Genomic DNA, 19192 nt, shown 5'->3' with positions numbered 1-19192 from the left:
GCTAAAGGCCGATGCGAATCCGGGTAAAACAGGTGACGATGATGGACCGCCTGCTGCTGCTGCTGCCGCTGCTGCTGCTGCTGCTGCAGCCTGTAGTGGAGCCACAGGTGCAACTGTAGAGGGGGTGGCACCTGACAGTCCCATGAATGATGACAAAACAGGGCTTCCAGCTCCATGACCTCCTGACACTCCCAGACCAGGGAACGCAGCAGGGTTTGCGCCAGGCGGTAGGCCTGGGAATATAGAAGTGGTGCTGAGGCCAAGACCGAAAGGTGAGCCTACATTTGGAGCAGCATTGGTAACTAAACCTGGGTAAATGGAGGATGGTGGGTGGTTGGAAATGTTGTTACTGGATTGCATTGTTGGCAGGGATGAAGAGATGGTGGAGGAAGGGAGAGAGGGAAAAGCTGGAAGGTTGGGATAATGAGAAGGAGCAGGGCTTGAGGAGAGAGCTTGGAGGCCAGCGATGGGAACAGGACTCTGAAGAGAGACCTGAGGAGAACCCGGGGGATGTGATAGACCCAACGATCGTGCCAGGGAAGCCTGGGCGGAAACTGGCACAGCCAAAGCGCTAAGTGATGGTGTGCCAGAACGAGAGGTACCCTTGAAAGCAGAGTGCACCGGACTGTTGCTGCCACTGGTGCTCATTTGTCTGTTCAGTGATGCAGCTGCGGCAGCAGCAGTGTGGACCTGTACAGTGTGAGCTGGGGAGGGTTTAGGACTGGGGCCTGGGGTTGAACTGCCCGGAATAACTGGAGTGGAGGGTCCAGGAGTGTGGGAGTGTAGTCCGGAGGGAGTGTAACTTCGTATCACTGACCCTGAGGAGTTACCTGCTTGAGGCTGTGGGCCAGAAAACACATGTCCTTGCTGTTGGTCTGTGGAGTGAGGATAGCCCTTCTGCTGAGTGGAACCCATTGAATTAGCGTTAGCAGGAGTTCCTGGTCGGGATAGAGCGTTGAAGGGGGAGGAGAAGCCTGAGCTGCCAGGAACTGGAGTTCCACAAGGGGTGCCTGAAGGTGTGTGGGCTTTAATGACAGATGAAGGTGTAGGTGTAGCATGACCACTGGGGGTCTGTGGCCCTGCTTTGATGACAGATGGAGAAGGAGCTGGAGAAGGTGAGTGGGCGTTAGGGTTGTGGGAGGGAACTATCCCAGGAAATACTGGTGTAATGGGAGTGGTGGGGGGCTGCTGAGAAGGAGAGGCCCGGGGTGGAGCAGGGGTGGAAGGAGTGGATCCATGCGGAATGAGGAGGGGGCCACTGTTGACTCCTGGTGTGGTGATCTGTGGGTTTCCTGGTTTGGAATAACCTGGAAGTGGGAGAAGATTGCAATTAAAACAAGGTCACCAGAAGAAATAATGACGGTAATATGATATGATACAACAATCAAATAATAAATGAATAAAACTGTAAGAAAAATGTTGTTATTGATACATCATTTCATGATGATAGCAGAACCATTTTTAGGTTTGCTGTTTGAAGAAGAAGCAACTCAATCACATCACTTTATGAAACGCTAAGAAAAGAAGACAGTAATTAAAATAATCGAAATAAATGAAAAAAAGAAAATCATGATCATCTTTGTTCACAGAGCAGATGGTACTGAAAGATGTTGCTCAACTGTAAAAAAAATAAATATATGCTGCTCCTACAAATTATGTTATTTCAAGCGATGCATGATTGTAGATAGAAAAAGATTAATGGCATTAGTTTCAAGCTATTTCCCAGTGCAGAGGAACTTAAAACCCAAAGCCCCAGAACCTATATAAAAAACCGACTGACCAGAAAACAAGTGTCTGCACAACTGCAGTAACACAACAAGTCTGATTGCAGAATTTTTACTTGTGCTTTCTGGTGTAATATATTTGTTTCTAATTTTGACAAAGAATGTTTAACATTATCCAAATGTGCAGACATGATCAAGGTAAGGTTCAAATGCAGCATCTGAACAAAAAAGAAAAACATGTTATATAACATGGCATCCTTCCTGGTCTGTGATTATTTGGGATTTTACCTCACAATCCTCAGGGTTAACAGAAGGTGGATCGAAAATAGAAAAGTCAGACAGTGACAGTTTTTCTGTCAAAAGAGGGAAATGGCCAACCTGAGTTAAAGTCAGTTTCACCAAGAAGAGCTCTGGCCTTAATACTGTCAGTGAAACAAAACTATATTTCGGAAATCAACAAAATTTGTCATCTGTTGATTCTCAAACTGTGAGGTTTGGGGAAAAATATCTCTACGCCTTGTGCCTATGCTTAAACAAATGTCAACTCAATGGCATGATAGCTGACCTGACCACTGCTGCTAAGTACCACCACCTTTTTATAAACAATAATGAAACAAAGATACAAACAGCAACTATGGCTCATATACTCACCCTTGTAAAACTATACAAAAGTAAGTATTTTCAACACTTTAAATGAGGAATTATAATGAGAACTGGTGTTGCCCTCTTTAAAGGGGCAAATAACTGATAATTGAGTGCTTACTAAGCTCAAATGGCTACAACAGCCACTAGATAAAGCATAAAGAAGGCCAAATTCAGTCCAAATGGTTATATTAATGAAACAAAACAAAAAAATAAAAACAAACAAGTGCAATTTAATGATATATTTTATAGAGGTTGAACTTGTGTTTGCATTTGAGTGCATTAACAGAGTATAGTAGATCGTTTGTTTCTGGTCACTCAGTAAAGTCCAGCAGGAGTGAGAGGCTTAATCTTCATTGAATAAAGGGTAATGACTGGAGGGTTGCAGCAAAGCAGCATGCCAGAAGTTAGGCAGCAGGCTTGAGCGGGGCGTTGGAGGGAAAGGGGAGTGGGGGTGTTGCTATATTTGTTAGAAAACACAAACACACGCACGTGCGCGCATACACTCCTTCCATCGAATCATACCTGCTACTTTGTGAGCGGAGTTGTAGGGGGGAGGGGGCACGTTGGCTGTTATAACCCCTCCCACAGAAACAAGACCGGCGTTGTTGTACGCACCTGAGTGGCAGTCGCATAAATTAACAGTGTCCACCACACACCCACACATACACACTCAAGAATCACGCACACACATCTACCTACAGCCACCTGCAATTCACCTCAACTAAAGTTACATAAAAGGAAATTAAATGCAACATGGACTAATTCAAGGCCAGGTACATCATCATCATCCTGAAGTTCTCCACTGGGATTTTCACACATCTTTATTTAGCTACTACTCCTATAAACTGTTCAATACTATACAGAGCAGGAATAAGGTTGGGTCATTTCTTACTTGGTGCAATAGTTGCATGCGGTCGACACGGTGGTATGGGATAGGGCACAGGCCTATGAGGGTTGTAGGTCGAAGGAAACTATAAAAAGGGAAAGTAAAACATTAACTCAGCACAGAAGAAGAAAGAGAATGAGCTTCATTTGTCAATGTACACATTCCATGACACAAATGCAACTTGTTTTTTGAATTTAACCAATCTGGGTAAGTGATTTACCACCTATGTGTTACATCATATTATGCCTGTTTCCCTGTCGCAAACTCATTATTTCCTACTGTCAGGTTGCGTAACACAATATGAAGTGCAAAGTCTTATCGTCATGTGATGCCTTGTCACTCAGTTATGGGATTTCTGTAAGACATCTGGGCACTACTGCATCAATCCTTTAACCTACTTTCCACTCATTACTCACAGGTTTGAAGGGTCCAAGTATACGGGAGGCAATTCCCTTTCCCTCCATACTGTTGGAGGCGTCATCCTTCTTTTCTCCTTCCTTTTTTACAGGAGGAATTCCCTGTATTTGTAAAACACAAAAGGATTTTGTAATATTTTCACACAATTTATATTTTATTGCATATCAGATGTACAAAACCTAATATGCATGAGGAAAGCTGAGTATATAGCCCTGCATACTTACAGGAAATGTGCCAGTGACCAGGCTGGGTCTGCCTTTGGGGTATGGGTTTCCTGGTATCATACCACAAGAGGAGATCATGGCTACAGGAGCTTTACAACCAACCTTGCACACCTTAGAATAGTGAAGTTTGATATTTATTAAGACATTACACAGCAACAATATAAATAAATGTACAAGATTAGGAAGAATTGACAAAAAAACGTAAATATTAATATTAATTAGATTTTCAACCTGCTCCAGTATCCTGCGAGCTCGCTTTTTTTCAGACAAGTGGATGCGAAAGAGATCCTCCACAGGACGGTAATTCTGAGCATCTGAAATATTTCTGTATGTAAACAGAGACTTTTATTTTTCATGTAGATTGTTTTTACTGTCAAAATGTGTTTTGAAGTAGCATTTGGTTTTCTGACATTGTGTAAAAAACATTATTCAAAAATGTACTTACAATGCTATCAGCTCCAGAACAATTAGCCGGTCCTTTGAGAAGGTGAAGCAATTCAAGATATTGGCAACCTTGGTTGTAGGTATTGCAACCATTTTCTATAAGCAAAAGATTGATAACACACTTATTTAACACATAAATGACAAACAGTGATAGTGAGAGTTGTCACACCAAATACCTGCATTTGCAATCTTTCTTTAACAGCACATTATGACCATTGTAGTACTACATTTTACTTACATGCTGCAGGGCTTTAACTGCTTTGATCTGAGGTTCAGCCCACGAGAAGTACTTAAGTATCTCCATCACCTGTAATGTTTAGGAAAGTGTCATAACGTTTGTGTTTAATCTTTTACCATCAACATATTGTATAACTGAAGATTAAAATAGTAACTCAACATCTGCCAAAATATATAGAAAATATATTCAAATATATTTGTCAGAGGCAAACGGACAGGATGTGATGCAGTGTTGATCACTAAATAGAGCATTATTTTGGTGATGTGTTATACTACTGACGGTGGTAAGTTAACATGGCAAACACGATTACCTGCTCACTGGAGAAATATCCATGCACCTGCTCTATGGCTTTGATGCGTTGATCTGTTAGGACGCACTAAAAATACAGGACAATCATTTAAAAAACGCTGGACTGGACTGGAAATAATTTAACGCCTAAATTATATATAGTACAACAACATTCTTACCTTTTTAATCTCGTCCAATACAATATCAAACGACTTTTTATCCATGATTGTTATTAAATAAACGATAGCCTCTATGATAGTGAAAACTAAATATACTACGTACTAGGTTTATATCAACTACTTTTTGAAGAACAATTTAGATGGAGTATTAGCAAATGGGCTGCACCTGGGTGAACTGAACTCTAAACATTCGATTACCGTGGCAAGGCTAATATTTCATTCTTAATTCGATTACAACAGATATAACCGCCCCATATTTTTTTGATATAAATAAATGGGTTTACAATAAAGCTGATTGATTTTGGCAGCCTGTTACCATCACAACTTTTTGTCTGTGAACAATGACTTCCAGACAAGAGAAAGTCCTCAGCCGACGCGTCCGCGGCTAACAACAAGCTAATGGCTAGGAACAGCTAGTGCAGTTCTAAAGGCAACTCAGCAAAACCGCAATCGAAGCCATGGAATAACATTTTTTCACCCTTGTAATATGCGAGTGTGAAAACTGCAAAAATACGAAAATGCATTAATATTAATTGGAAAAGCTCTATGAAACATAGCAGCCCTGCGAGGTTCCACTGACAGGTCGTGCTGGTGACGTCAACGCCGATGAGCACCTCACTGAGGCTGCCTGTCTAAAAACATTACAATATCTCAAATTTTAGGGTAGAGCAACACATTATTTCTTCTTCTTTTAGTATTTCCAATATTTTAAGTACAGATTTGTAAAAATATAAATTTAATTTATAATACTTATGTGTCTTACTTTATTAATTCTGTGTAGGCAGTATCAGGTCAGAGCTGGACAGTGAACCAGAAGTAAACATAAAATGAGTCTCGGAGTCGCAACGAAATAGAAAATATATTTTACTTTACGCAAAAATGGACCGTTTTTCATGGGCGAATGGACTCCTGGAGATAAATGAAACACTTGTAATTCAACAACGAGGGGTGAGACTGTATGATGGGGATGATAAGGTAATGTTTCCTCTTTTTTCACCAAGTTTGTCTTCAGAAAGGACACACCTGAAAAACTGTGTTGGCACAGTGTTCAGTTATTGAAATGAAAGGCTTCTTGGCAGTTTACCAAGAAGAATATGTAGTGCATAATCACTATAACACAGATATTTTTCATGTAATGTGTATGTCTGGGTTATCCCTTTCATTGTACTAGAGCAAGCTGGATGTTGGAGTTGCCCTGTTGAGCACCCATCGTTTAATCTGGAGGGATATCAAAAATCATGTGAGACACCAAACAAACAACTACATGCACATTTTCAAACCTCGGAGTCAGATTCTACTGGTCATTGTTATACGCTTTATGTGGAATCTGACCGCTTTTTTCTTCCAGGAATGCTGCCTATCCATGCCACTGTCACAGATCATCTTCTTTGAGGAGCAGGCGGCAGGGATTGGGAAAAGGTCAGTGGCAGAAAAAAAGTTCTTTAACAAGCTTCGTCTGTTTCTTAAAATCAAGTTTTAAAGAGATATTTGCTTGATACATGGCATTTCGAGAGGCATTTGTTACTGTAACGTTGACACTTTATCTTTGTTAAATACCAATGTGCAAATATCTAACATACTATAGGTTGGGAGGTTTTAAACACTCATATATTAAATGATGTCTTTAACTTTTTTTAAGGTAGGGTGCAAAAACTTTGTGTATGTCTTTAAATAGCATGCTTGACTGCAAAATATGCTGATAATTTAAAAAAAATGTCCCTGTACCCAAAATATTTACACCCATATGCCTAACATTTGGCAAAAACTAAATTCTGTCAAACCTAGCTCATAATTTACCTCCAAACACACTCTTTGTGGCAGTCAAAAACGCCATGTATTCACTGTTCTTGTTTTCAAAACACTAATGACTTGTTTAGACATCGTTGTGCAAACCAAGATGAACCCCAGTGATGGTGTCACAGTTAAGATTTCATTGTCATCCAAGCATAAATGTAACCTTACATTGTCCATACAGTACTGTATGAAATTAAAAATTGTTGCATTGTTGGGAGCAGTGTCTCTAGAGCTTATAATCTTCTTGATGTAAAGCAAGAGCAATAATCCCTCCTCCATTGTTTGGCACTTTTTGTTTTTTATATTCTTTAGTGCAAAAATAGTTATTCACCTTCATCCACCTTCTGCCAACAAGGAGCCTGGGCCGTACCAACACAGCAAGTACTCCTACATCAAGCTGTCTTTTAAAGAACATGGGCAGATTGAGGTAGACTCTTGCTATACTGTACTGTACTGTCTAAATCTTTATCTGTTTTTACATTCTTTACATTGTGTTTTAACATAGTCTCAATTTCTTGCAGTTTTACAGGAGACTAACAGAAGAGATAACTCAGAGGAGATGGGAGAATACATCAGTTTCACAATCCATCTCACCAGGTGTTAGCTCTCAGGTTGGAAGATTTGTATATGTTAATGTAATATTCTTATTTTTTTCTGTTATGTATTTCAGTATATATCTGTTTTGAATCATCAGAAGTTTGTGGGATTTACTGTCACTCCTAAAACCTGTATTCCTAAAATCCATACTGCCACAAAACAGTTGATTACAGTAGATGTTTGTTAACCAAACGAAACATTTTAAATTAAGGTCCACAGGGTGGCAGTGTTGTCGCTTTATTTTTGGTCTATGTGGCAAACGTTTACCTGCTGATTATTTTAAGGAACTTACTGATATTATTTTTTCAGTATTGACAAACTTGTTTCTGAACATGGTTTACCATAAACTACATTTAAATGACTTTCACTAATGCCTGAAATTACTAGATCTTTAAAATAGTTTATGGATTTTTTTGCAAAAATTCCAAGTATGTAACATTGATTAATGTACCAAAATATAATTTTACTTTTTGTCCTTTTTCGTTCACCAGGCTGTTACCATCTTATCATATCCCAGTGAGCCTTACTATGTGTGTTTTTCTTTCCTTCCTATGCTCATGCAGACAGGAAAGACACGTGCAGTGGGGATCGTTGGCATTGAGAGAAAGATAGAGGAGAAGAGGAAAGAAACAGACAAAAACATTACAGAGGTACAGTTAACAGTGGAAAGTAAAAATACATTTTTTTTCAGGATGATAAATTGATTCACATTGTTGAGTGTAATTCATTATTTTAATTATTAGAATTGTTCACTGTTTGTACTTACTTGATGAATGGTGTATTCACTGGAATGCATTGTATTGTGGTTTGAAGTTTTGCTGACCACTGATGCTATGCTGACTCTCATCAATCATCCCTGAAGTTATGTGTTTGTATAACCACTGACGGACACTTTCAATGTCTTAATTGTGCAATAAGGGCATTTAGTTGTTGAAAAACCAGATCGTTAGGCAAAGGGGAGTTTCATTCTCATTGCGAGTTGAGCGTAATTAGGGAGACTTTGGAATGATATTTGAATATTTTTTGTAGTGATAACGATTTGTGGTCTATGTAATTGTGAATAATTTTAAGCAGTTCCTTTCCTGTTTCTCTTCAGGCTTTTGAAGACCTCAGTAAGCTAATGGTTAAGGTAAACACTTCCTACCTGTGAAGTTAATTTCTCCTTCTGTTGTTAATTGGCGTCAGGCGTGTTCCATCGGCTCCTTTTGCTGAGACAACGTGCAATTTGACTTCCTGTTTGTGAATATTTCAGGCCAAGGAGATGGTAGAGCTGTCCAAATCTATAGCTAACAAGATTAAAGACAAGCAGGGGGACATAACAGAAGATGAGGTCAGTATGATGGAGTATTACCAAAAGACACACAACTTTATGCAAACAGGTTCATTTACAAGGAGCTTGAATCATTTCTTAAATATTTTTTTGTACATTTTTCTTAACAGACGATCCGCTTCAAGTCCTACCTCCTGAGCATGGGAATTGCTAACCCTGTCACCAGGGAAACACATGGCTCCGGCACACATTACCACATGCAGCTGGCTAAGCAACTGGGAGACATGTTACAGGCTCCTTTAGAGGTAGATGTCAATTTAACAGCACCTGTCCGTTACAAGAACATGCACAACATCCAGAACTTTTTTACATCTTTTTTCTGTCTCTCTTTTCTCTCTGTCGTGTCTCAGGAGCAGGGCGGCATGATGGCTCTCACCGAGGTCTACTGTCTGGTTAACCGTGCTCGAGGGATGGAGGTAATTCTCGACATAAATGCACAAATACATAGGAATGTCTTTGTCCACAAATGACTATTAATTTTACATCAATGTAACACAGTCTGTCAGATACTGAGGTACATCTTTGTCCTTCTTGCAGCTTCTGTCTCCAGAGGATTTGCTCAATGCCTGCAAGATTTTTGAGTCCTTGAAGTTTCCACTGAGGTGAGCATGAGTCAAGTTACTTCTTTGAGAGGCTCAGTGCTCTGTGTTGTGCCGTTGATTGAGTGAATAAATGGCAGGATAGGCGCCTACTTCACACAGTCCAGGCTCTTCCTGTCTGGCTTCCTGTTGTTGGAAGTGGTGTAGCTGTCATTTCCTGTCACTTCCTCTGGTTTGAACAAAAACTCTGATCAGTTGCTGTTCCTAACTGGCAAAATTTTAGCTTAGTTGAAGATCACATGGTCATGAAAATGTAGACCCCTCTCTTTTTCAGGTTGCGGGTGTTTGACAGTGGTGTGATGGTGGTCCAGCTGCAGTCCCACAGTGAAGAGGAAATGATAGCCTCTGCACTGGACAATGTACATTTTCTTCTCTTAGATTATTTATGTAATTGCAGCCGCACCTTACACAAGTCTGATTTCTTTTTTTATATATATATACCTTTTCTTTAGGTGACAGAGAAGGGTTCCCTGACGGCAGAGGAGTTTGCAAAACTCTTGGGTCTGTCTGTTCTACTGTCTAAAGAACGGTAGGTTTTCACAGAGATCGATAGCGGGAACAGTTTTAGTCTACATTTGATTCATACGTGTCGTGATTTGCTGTCCTTCCTCCTCTGCAGGTTGTTGCTGGCTGAGAAGATGGGTCACCTGTGTAGAGATGACTCAGTTGAGGGTTTAAGATTCTACCCAAATCTGTTTTGACCTCTTTACCCTCACTTTTGTTGAGATGTAGAAAATAAAACATGAACTTGGCTGCACTGTCGGTTTTTTTTTTTTGTTTGTTTGTTTTTTACTTCAGTTGTATTACAGAAATTCTAGATGGCGTTGTTTTGATGCCAAACTCAAAGTTAAGCAACCTGAAGTTGGCACAGCCCTGCTGAAAACAAATCTCATTACCACCTAGTGTTGAGTAGAAATAGTAAATAAAATACTCCAGGCACCTGCAGCTGAAGCAGCTTTATGTTTATACTTGTTGTATATGCTACTATTCCATCATTGTTCTAATCCTTATCCTCTGTTGGCTGTTAACATACAGGATAATAAATCTATTGTAAACAGAGCTGAGCAGTGGATTGTGTTTTATCAGCAGAAAAACTTTTCTGTTTTCTTTTTCTTCTCTCCATGTCATTTGAGTAAAAAAGAGCTCTGCAGATATTTAGGCTAATTAGATTAACTCCCATGCGGCTCAATGTTAGTGGGTGAATTTGATCAATTACTTCAGGAAATCTTGAGCTGACCCAATGAGATGGGAGCAGGTCCCAGAAAACAAATGTGACATTCTTGATTCTAGGTGCCTACATGTATGGGGACCATTTAGGGCCTGGTGTGAGAATTATCTTGGATGGCGTTCTCATGAATGTGGTATCCATATATCTTAAATTTGACATTGAACTGATGAAATCTCAAAGACAAACACTGACAACACTGACTTAGATGACACATTACTGGATAGATAGATGGATAGATAGATAGATGGATAGAGAGTGAGAGAGAGAGCAAGAGAGTGAGCGATAATCAGATAGATAGTTAGTTAGTTAGTCTTGTGCTTTTTGAACTTTAAATTCTTAACTTACTCTGAGCTTGTGTGAAGGGAGGGTGTTGATACTCTTCACTCCGCCCTACTGGTCACTGTGAGGTTAGTTTTCAGTTCACTGTGACGGTCAGTGACACAGAACTATGTGAACCGTTGATGCTGCTGCTGCTGCTGCTGCTGCTGCTGTTGAGTTTTTACTGCAGTAGGGAAGAGGATAAGTAGAATTGTTGCCCTTAGTCAACGACAACTGTAAGTATAGTCTGTTAATTTTTTAAAAATAAATCATCAACGCGTCTTCTACCAACGAATGTCTCGTATTCGAACTATTTCGTCGTTTTTAATATATGTATTTGTTTATATATGGTTTATTTCAAACGTCTATAACGGTCAATTTACGTATGTTGGAAGCTTTTTATTTACACGTTTAATGATTTAATAATGTATATAAATAATCGGCGTCAGTACTACAGTTCAAACGATAGTTAAAGTGAAAAACGACAACAACAAAAAAATCTGATAATTACCAAAAATGTCAGTCATATTAACACTAAATGAATACGGGAATAAAATATCATTTAGACATGAGGTGAAAGGTTACATATGCGGTAAAACAATGTTAATTAAAGAAGCTGTAGATAATATTGTGATTGTCCCAGTAATGATCGTTACGCACGAGGCTGTGACTTTTTTGGACATCTGTGTTACATTTTTATTGATTCATATTTGACCTATGTGTCGACCCTAACTCAAAATACAATACAATACAAAACAAAATACAATACTGAAATGTATGAATACTTTCAAAATGTCTCTATGCTCAAAGCATTGAAATGTATGAATACTTTCAAAATGTCAGTATTTGTGAGCAACAAGTGCTCTATGCTTTGCATCATTTAGATCACCTTTTTTTAGTGTTTTTCCTCTTGTTTGTAGAAGTCGGGGGATTAAGGGGAAGAGGATGGTTGTGTGGTGTAGGAGAAAACAGAGGCTTCGGAATGCCACAGACTGTTTCTCTGCTTCCCATCCTGCTGGCACTCATGGGATACGGTGAGGCTCAATAAATCTTTCTAGGACATGTCTAAATATTAACGACATTTTAAAAAACAGCATAGTTTAATTTACGTGTAGATCAGACCAGGCCAACATACTATACACTAAATGGGCTACACCGGTACATATAAAACCATGTCCTTGTTTGAATAGTATAGGGAGGTCGAGCTGAAGAGTTGTTTAAAAAGTTATGGAGGTCCAGCCTCTTCCTTTTCCCACAGCCTCTTTGTTTTGTGAGGATGTGAGGTGTACACAATAGCATTTAAGTGGTGTGCTGCACAATAGTACTTAAAATAATCTGCTCCTACTGATACAAATGTACTCTCCCTACAATCACACTCTCTGGTACTTCTGAGCAATTATCATATTATAAGTTAATGAAACCACATTAAGGACATTAGCATGTTTTGTTGTTGTTGTTGTTGTTGTTGTTGTTCATTGTTGTTGTTCAGTGTCTTACCCACTAATTACACAATTCTAGTGATTGAGATGATGCAGTAAACTTTGGAATTAAATACTACAACTGACATTAAACATTTTTAAAGTAATAGGTATTATTATTTGTAAAGCCTTAAAAAATAAAGGTGACCCTTTACAATTAAACCATGTAGTTTTGTGCCATATTTTACAAATTAAAAATGTTAAAAAATAGTCATATTCAGCAACTTTGTCTGTCCTTAAATGTTCATTTAAATCTTCTATATTTTTATTTCACATCTATGCATCTCTTTTCTAGCCTTTGCAGGGCTGAGTATCTGGCCTTCCTTCCACATTGCACTCAGTAACGCCAGTGTCTTTGTGGACTTCAGCATAAAATCCAACATCAGCACCATCCGCAACACAAGCCTCTCACTGGTCAACACGCAAACCAACACAACCCTACAAACCAGGACTTTGCCCACTAACCAATCATCAGGCAGAGTGGAGTTCGACTGCTCCAGCTTCCTGTATGCAGGTACTTTTAGATTCCTGTTGAGGCAGATCATCGACACTACTGAATCTCATGCTAATGGCTCAGATGTTAGGACCACAGAGATTACCACCTGGTGGTGGAGTTCAGAACTGCAAGTGCAGTGGCCGACCTTTCACATTGCAGTTGCTAGAGCAGGAAACCACTCTGGATCATTTCAGGCAAGGAAAAAATATGCAATATTTTGGACTCCATTCACTTGTTGTTTTTTACTGTGTTACAAAATGACCATCATGCATTTCTTTTTTGTGACAGGTTGGAATATCTACTAATGAACATTTCCAGGCCTGTTCCAGTGGGCTCGACTCTGCTCTCTTTTTGGAAGTCAGCTACATGGAATACAACCAGATTGGAAGAAACAGTATTGACAAAGTCAGATCTCGAACACGACACCCGATCAAACCCCTGCGCTCTCAGAGCATGGAGCTGCCTTGTGCCTTCCCATTTACAGAAAAAGATTTCATACGTGTGGCTTTGCGCTCTCCACACACAGCACAGGAAGTGAGGAGCTCTGGGCCCCTCTACCTTTCACGCATCTTCTCCTATAAGCTGCTGGTGGAGAATGCTAATGCTTACAGGAGTGCTTGTGAAGGAACCATGAGTGTTAAACTGATAACACCACCATGTGCTCACATCAGTGGAAAAGTATTACTCTTTAAGGATGTGGGTGTTGGAAAAGGATTGACTGGAGTAGGTGGAACATTGCCAATGGAGTTCGGTCCAGAGGAGCACCTGTCTCCTCCGTTGGCCTTTAACTGGCTGACTCAGGGCGAGAACGAGACGGAGTTCAACTGTTCTGTGTTCGACACGGGAAGAAATAAGTACTGCTTCCGCTTTGTCTTCAATTTCAGTCGCTCACCTAGTCCAGCACAGACATGTTTGGTGGTTCATAGAAGCACAGGTGAGGTCTGATCCACATCTTCACATGCTTAACATTTTCTGGGATGTTACCAAAGCCAACTGAACAGAAGTGAACAGAAAGTGAGCAGAGCTTTGACACCAGTAGATTATTCATGTGAAAACAATATCTCTGTGTTTTAGCAAACAAAGTGTCACTTAACTTGCCTATTTCTAATCGAGGGGGATACTTTGGTACTTTGGTATATATTTAGGAAATTCTACCAAACTTGACCTTGAAAGACATTCCTCCTCTGTGCTGTATAAAAAGCAATTTAATTCCATCTGTAAATAAATTTTGTACTATTTTATTATCTGTTCCTTCTAGAAACTTGGGGCCCCTGGCTGCCGTGGAGTGTGTGCAGTGTCAGCTGTGGGGAGGGTGTGAGAGAACGGACACGGGCTTGTTTGCTGCCCTCAAGTGTAGGAGGGATTCAGTGCACTGGCATGGTGAAGGAACAGTCCCTTTGCTCACTGGAGGACTGTGCTGGTTAGTGTTACCATATTTTTCTAAACCACTTAACCCAATTTTTTTGGTAATGTTTATATTTTCTTTTCACAGTTTTGCCTGCTCCTTCTCCATCTCTCCACCCAACTTCCAATGGAGTTTCAACCCTTGGTGGAAACATGGTTGTAGTGGTTGGCATCACTCTGTGTCTGGCTGTAATTCTGGTTACTGTTGTGGTGACCGTTTGGAGAAAGTTTTGCCAAACTCCTCAGTGCAGCTCTGTCCGGAGGAACTCTATGCATTCTCCAGGAGGACGTAAGTTGTCTGATGAAGCCTCAATCTGTGGACACAGCCTACAAAGGCCCAGCCTTACAGATGGACAGGGCCAAAGGAACATGGGTGTCGGTGTATCCTTGAAAGACAGGCCTCAATTGACTGGTCAGTCTTTGGTAGTTCCTCTCCCCCAGGATCCTGAAAGGTTGTCACCCACAGGTCAGAAGGTGCTTCCTCCTATATTTGGGTATGTTGAGTGAACGCTTTACTTTACTTCACAAAATATATAATTGCCAAATGTTGTTCTAAATGCAATATTTAACTCTAATACAATTCCAATTTAAATTCTCTAGGTACCGATTGGCTCAGCAGCAGCTCAAAGAAATGAAAAAGAAAGGTTTGAAGGAAGCTACTCAGCTCTACCATGTATCTTCAAGCCCAGTCCATGACACCTTGTTGGAAACATCTGCTTCACCCACCAACTCTCCAACTCCCAGCCTTCCATTGCCCCCCCAGGATGATGCCAACGACAGCAATTTCTGTGTCGCAGCTCCCTTTATTGAGCAGCTATCAAAGAATATGAGAGTCCTGCCTGAGAGAGTGAGTCCCAGAGTAGAGCTGGCTCTAGGTCCTCCCAAGTCTGCAAATGGAGGAAGCTCAAGATGGCATGATCGAACCGCACACTGGGTTGAGATGGTGGAAAGGAGTGGATTGGCAGGAGTCAGAGGAGGGGACGTAGGAGAGGGTCAACCAAGGATCAACTTCAATCACAGAAATCCAAATTTCCGCAGGACCTCCAGTTTTAACCAGACTCTACAGTCATCCCATTCTAGACCCTTCAGAGAGCGCAGCATGACCCAGGTTTCATTTCCAGCTTTAGTCTTAACTTTTATGAGTCACTTTTTGGGGGTTGTTGGAGTGGCGGTGGGTTACAGAAATTTTTACTTTTTTTTTTTCAGGTGGGCTCCAGAACTCTGCCTGAAGCAAGTTGGACCAAAGGAGGATGGGAAAGACATCCGTACCAATCCTACCCCATTCCAGAGCATGGGACCTCAGACTGGACCCAATATACAGCCCAGCAGAGACATAACCAGAAGCAGCATTTGTTGGAGAAAGATGCTGTCTCACACAAAAGTGAACTTAAACATACAGGAACCAACACAAACAGCACACACATATCTGAGAAACTTACCAGATGTGGAGGTAAAGATGGGATGTCCTGGGTCGGAGGTTCATCTGCAGGGCTTTCCAATTCTTTTCGGGCAAACCAGCTTGGAATGGATCGGGCAGAGCGCGCTGAACACAACTGGAATCGTCGAGGCCCGTCACCGATCCAGAGGAACATTCTGGCCAGGAAATTGAAGGAGGCTCAGTCTGGGTCTGGAGTGAAGGGCCGGCAGCGAAGTGCAACGTTCAGCACATCATCATCTGAGCAGAGGAAGGATCGCTGCCGCTCTCTGCCAATGTCTGGAGACTACAGCAGCAGTGGAGATTCACCCTTTAGGCTGAGTGAGGCAGAGCAGAGGATGTTGGACCTGGATCTCACCTTATCCTTCATGGGTGAGGAGATGGAGTAGATCACACTGGACAGTAGCACTGTAATAATGTAAACCTAATGAGACAGAAGACTAAAACAAGTGCTTGGGTTTTTGGTTTTGGAAATGATTCTTACATACTTGATTATATGACCACAAGTTTCTTTGACGAACAAATACAGGGATAATATAAAGAAAAAAACAATTCTGAATATTATAATACAATGACAGGAAATACTCCAGAACAAAAACTATTGTTCTGCAGTACTAAATATGATAATACTATCACCTTGTTTATATATTATAATATATAGTATATAAGCAAAATAAATATATACACTATTATATACTATACTATAGAAATCATTTTTAACTTGATTAATCTAGAGCCACCCTTTGATTAATCAGATTATTATGATTTATCCAAATTAATCAAGATTCTTAAATGACAAAAGTAAACTTGTCCTGGGTGGTGAGATTGTATTTTAAGCTCAGGCTGCTTCAGTGAAGTACAGTACTATTTCGCACAGTGTGTAAATATCAATGTGTGTATTGGAATTATTGGATATGACGTAATTCTGCATAGGTGTAAAAATGTTATCTGATTAATTCAACAAAGTAATTCATGGGATTTATGCTTTTATTTTGACAAGCCCTATGTTTTTTCCTGTTTTTTTTTTTTTTTGCTAAATATACATGTAAGAACTGTATAAGGACAGTTGAAGATAGACATAAGCACAGGTGATATTTTATTGTTTAAATATTATATATACTGAAAGAATGGAAGTGTACATTAATGCATAACAACAAATGGATAAAAATAAAATATTTGGAATATTGAAACAATTTCAGTCCAATTCATATATTTTAACCAGATTCTACTGTTCACTAAACCACTGTTCAGATTTCTCCCGCTCCACTGCCCGTGTCCAAAAACAGCAGAGGCCTGACCTTCATGGTGGTGTGTCTGAGGGAATACCACAGGCCTTTCCAGGTCCCCCACACCACACCATTGTCATACTGCGCCTTGTACTTTCCCTTGCGGTAGAACTTCCCATTCAGGTTAGCTGCATGACATCTGAAAATAAAAAGTTAGCTCACAACGTCAACATGGCGACGTGTATCTAAAAGATGAAGCTTCAGACTCTCACCTGTTGAACCACCATCCAGCTTCATTCTCCTGGGCACAGCTGCCCTGGAGATAGCGGTCATTGTCCTGTTAACCATTGTTGTTTGTGTTACTACGGTTTCTTGTGGTAACATTAATAATAAAAAACACCTCCAGTTAACGGGCCATGTTACCTGATCCTTGGTACTGAACTGCATGCCACAGAGAGCAGCAGACCACTGCTGCACCATCCCGCTGCCACCACTCAGAGCATCTCCAGCTTTACCACTGTACTGTCCACACTGGAGACGATACTTATCCTGTGTTGTATGTGAACAGGAGTGAGTAATGCTGCTGGGAATTACATCAGAGACAAGAATTGACACTCCTTATTTCTCCTCACGTTCTCGTCTGTGATCCTAAAGTTCTCGTAAAATGCATAATTGCTGTGTCCCTCCCAGTCCATCAGATCTATCTTCACGAGGTTCTTACCTGAAGAACCAATACCAAAAATGTTTTTTGGAATACTATTACAAAACGTATGATTCCTAATAAGATAAATGGAACATGTATGAATTATACTCTACTCAAGTTTGGTAGATTTTACGGACTGACCTTCTGAGAGTAGCGAATAAATGTGTTCGTTCCCCAACCAGAACTCATCGTTCCACAGTTTAAAGTCACCAAATCCATCTCTGTAGTCCACCCAGTCTCTGCAGTGAGAAGCAAGTGAAGGTCACATGCTGTATGTAGTGTGAATTATATATACACAGTATATATATATTATATATATATATATATATATATATATATATACCTGTATATATATATATATATAAAGATATATGTTATCATACAAATACTCCTGAACACCTCCTGAATACCTGTTAAAGTTAACTCTTCCATGCCTGCGTCTCTGAAACACTGTCCATCCTCCTCCATCGTCCATGTCGCAATAAACCAAAAATGGCTCCTGGTGCATGTTGGGTCTGATGCGGTAGAAACCACTTTGTGGTCGCAGTCTGTCAAATAGCTCAGAACAATCTGAGAGGTGGAGGTTGTTAAAGAAGGGAAATTGAATAAGTTCGTAAAAGTACTCACACGTATTTCTATGCCACATTTCTCACCTTTGTCATGTACAATAAGGCCCCCTGCTGGTGGAAGTGTTTCAATCGCTGTCACATTAGACTTTTCTAATGGCCCACGACTGTCGTGTTGATCAGCAGAGTCTGTGTCTACTACAGTCTGAGGATTAAACCCCGCAGGTTGAAATGATTTGAAATATTTGTGTCTCTGTAAATGCTCAACCTGCCAGGTCGCGATGAGGAGTCTATTCTCCAGTTTCTTTATGCTGCGCTTGAGAGCTGCAACCTCTGGCCCGCACCACTCTCTTGTCTGAAATGCAGTTAAATAAAAACAATTCTTATTGCACTCTGGTGAGCATCCATGTTTGTCTATCTGCAAATGACATTGATAATGTGCAACAAAGGTTTGGTACAAAGATTCAGAGTAAACTCGCCGACACCTGTGTAGAAAAGGCAATAGGACACATCATGGCAAAAAACAGCAAAGCTGCCATGGCCTTCAGGAACAAGAAACCTGCTAAAGAATGAGCCTGAAATAATAAAAAACAAACATGTATATTAACAAAACCACCAACAAATAATAATACTGTATGATAAAAATATGCAAATGTCTGCCCAAACAACCTACCTTCATTTCACAACTCTCTTCTGCTTTTTGACCAGATTCAGTGTTCTCCTCCTTTTAAAAGTGTCAGTGTTATTTATAGGCAGAGCCAGTTCTGCATGGTCCATATAAGCAGATCCAGACCTCGACACAACTGCCAAACACTGAACTCAGTCCAGCCTCAGCTTGGCCACTACGGCTTTGCGTATCCGTGTTCAGAAACAGCCGCTGATCCCAGAACAGTGAAAGGCTCAGGGTAGATAATGTTCTAAAGAAGACTCCATTCTTCTCATACCAGGCTTGTTTTCTGCATTTTTTTTTTTT

The 19192-nt window shown here is 40.3% G+C and overlaps 4 protein-coding genes across 5 annotated transcripts in view; 2 read left to right on the top strand and 2 right to left on the bottom strand.

Moving 5' to 3' along the window:
- The window catches only part of proser1 (proline and serine rich 1), an 8566-nt gene extending 2864 nt beyond the window's left edge, over window positions 1–5702 (bottom strand). The window contains exons 1-10 of one of the 2 annotated variants that reach the window (XM_017041844.2): window positions 5046–5702; window positions 4889–4954; window positions 4579–4647; window positions 4342–4436; window positions 4128–4221; window positions 3897–4007; window positions 3672–3773; window positions 3262–3340; window positions 2892–2984; window positions 85–1307 (exon numbers count right to left, since the gene is read on the bottom strand). In XM_017041844.2, the coding sequence (XP_016897333.1) occupies window positions 85–1307; window positions 2892–2984; window positions 3262–3340; window positions 3672–3773; window positions 3897–4007; window positions 4128–4221; window positions 4342–4436; window positions 4579–4647; window positions 4889–4954; window positions 5046–5090 (1977 nt within the window). In that variant the 5' untranslated portion in view covers window positions 5091–5702. The remainder of the gene's footprint in view (window positions 1–84; window positions 1308–2891; window positions 2985–3261; window positions 3341–3671; window positions 3774–3896; window positions 4008–4127; window positions 4222–4341; window positions 4437–4578; window positions 4648–4888; window positions 4955–5045) is intronic. The other variant, XM_017041845.2, reaches the window with a different exon arrangement.
- Window positions 5703–5825: 123 nt separating this feature from the next.
- vps36 (vacuolar protein sorting 36 homolog) lies at window positions 5826–10123 on the top strand. Its single transcript, XM_008332673.3, has 14 exons — window positions 5826–6020; window positions 6217–6285; window positions 6394–6464; window positions 7152–7266; window positions 7361–7450; window positions 8000–8086; window positions 8533–8565; window positions 8689–8766; window positions 8877–9011; window positions 9117–9182; window positions 9304–9368; window positions 9640–9724; window positions 9818–9894; window positions 9985–10123. The coding sequence occupies exons 1-14, from the start codon at window positions 5925–5927 to the stop codon at window positions 10064–10066; spliced, it is 1149 nt and encodes a 382-aa protein (XP_008330895.1). The 5' UTR covers window positions 5826–5924; the 3' UTR covers window positions 10067–10123.
- A 425-nt stretch (window positions 10124–10548) lies between these two features.
- Window positions 10549–16914, top strand: thsd1 (thrombospondin, type I, domain containing 1). The gene is made up of 8 exons (XM_008332672.3): window positions 10549–11147; window positions 11832–11945; window positions 12685–13079; window positions 13174–13819; window positions 14144–14305; window positions 14378–14783; window positions 14890–15397; window positions 15496–16914. The coding sequence occupies exons 2-8, from the start codon at window positions 11894–11896 to the stop codon at window positions 16111–16113; spliced, it is 2787 nt and encodes a 928-aa protein (XP_008330894.1). The 5' UTR covers window positions 10549–11147; window positions 11832–11893; the 3' UTR covers window positions 16114–16914.
- fgl1b (fibrinogen like 1B) lies at window positions 16742–19021 on the bottom strand. The gene is made up of 9 exons (XM_008332670.3): window positions 18893–19021; window positions 18705–18794; window positions 18307–18574; window positions 18064–18223; window positions 17795–17892; window positions 17583–17671; window positions 17374–17499; window positions 17223–17287; window positions 16742–17149 (listed from the first exon to the last, which is right to left on the bottom strand). Exons 1-9 carry the CDS (start codon window positions 18896–18898, stop codon window positions 16972–16974), a joined length of 1080 nt encoding a protein of 359 aa, XP_008330892.1. The 5' UTR covers window positions 18899–19021; the 3' UTR covers window positions 16742–16971.
- Between the last annotated feature and the right edge of the window lie 171 nt (window positions 19022–19192).

Source organism: Cynoglossus semilaevis, chromosome 19 (assembly GCF_000523025.1).
Source record: "Cynoglossus semilaevis isolate Cse_v1.0 chromosome 19, Cse_v1.0, whole genome shotgun sequence".
In the NCBI taxonomy this organism is placed as follows: Eukaryota; Metazoa; Chordata; class Actinopteri; order Pleuronectiformes; family Cynoglossidae; genus Cynoglossus; species Cynoglossus semilaevis.
Note: the sequence above shows the minus strand (reverse complement) of the source record. Positions and strands in the feature narration are given on the sequence as shown.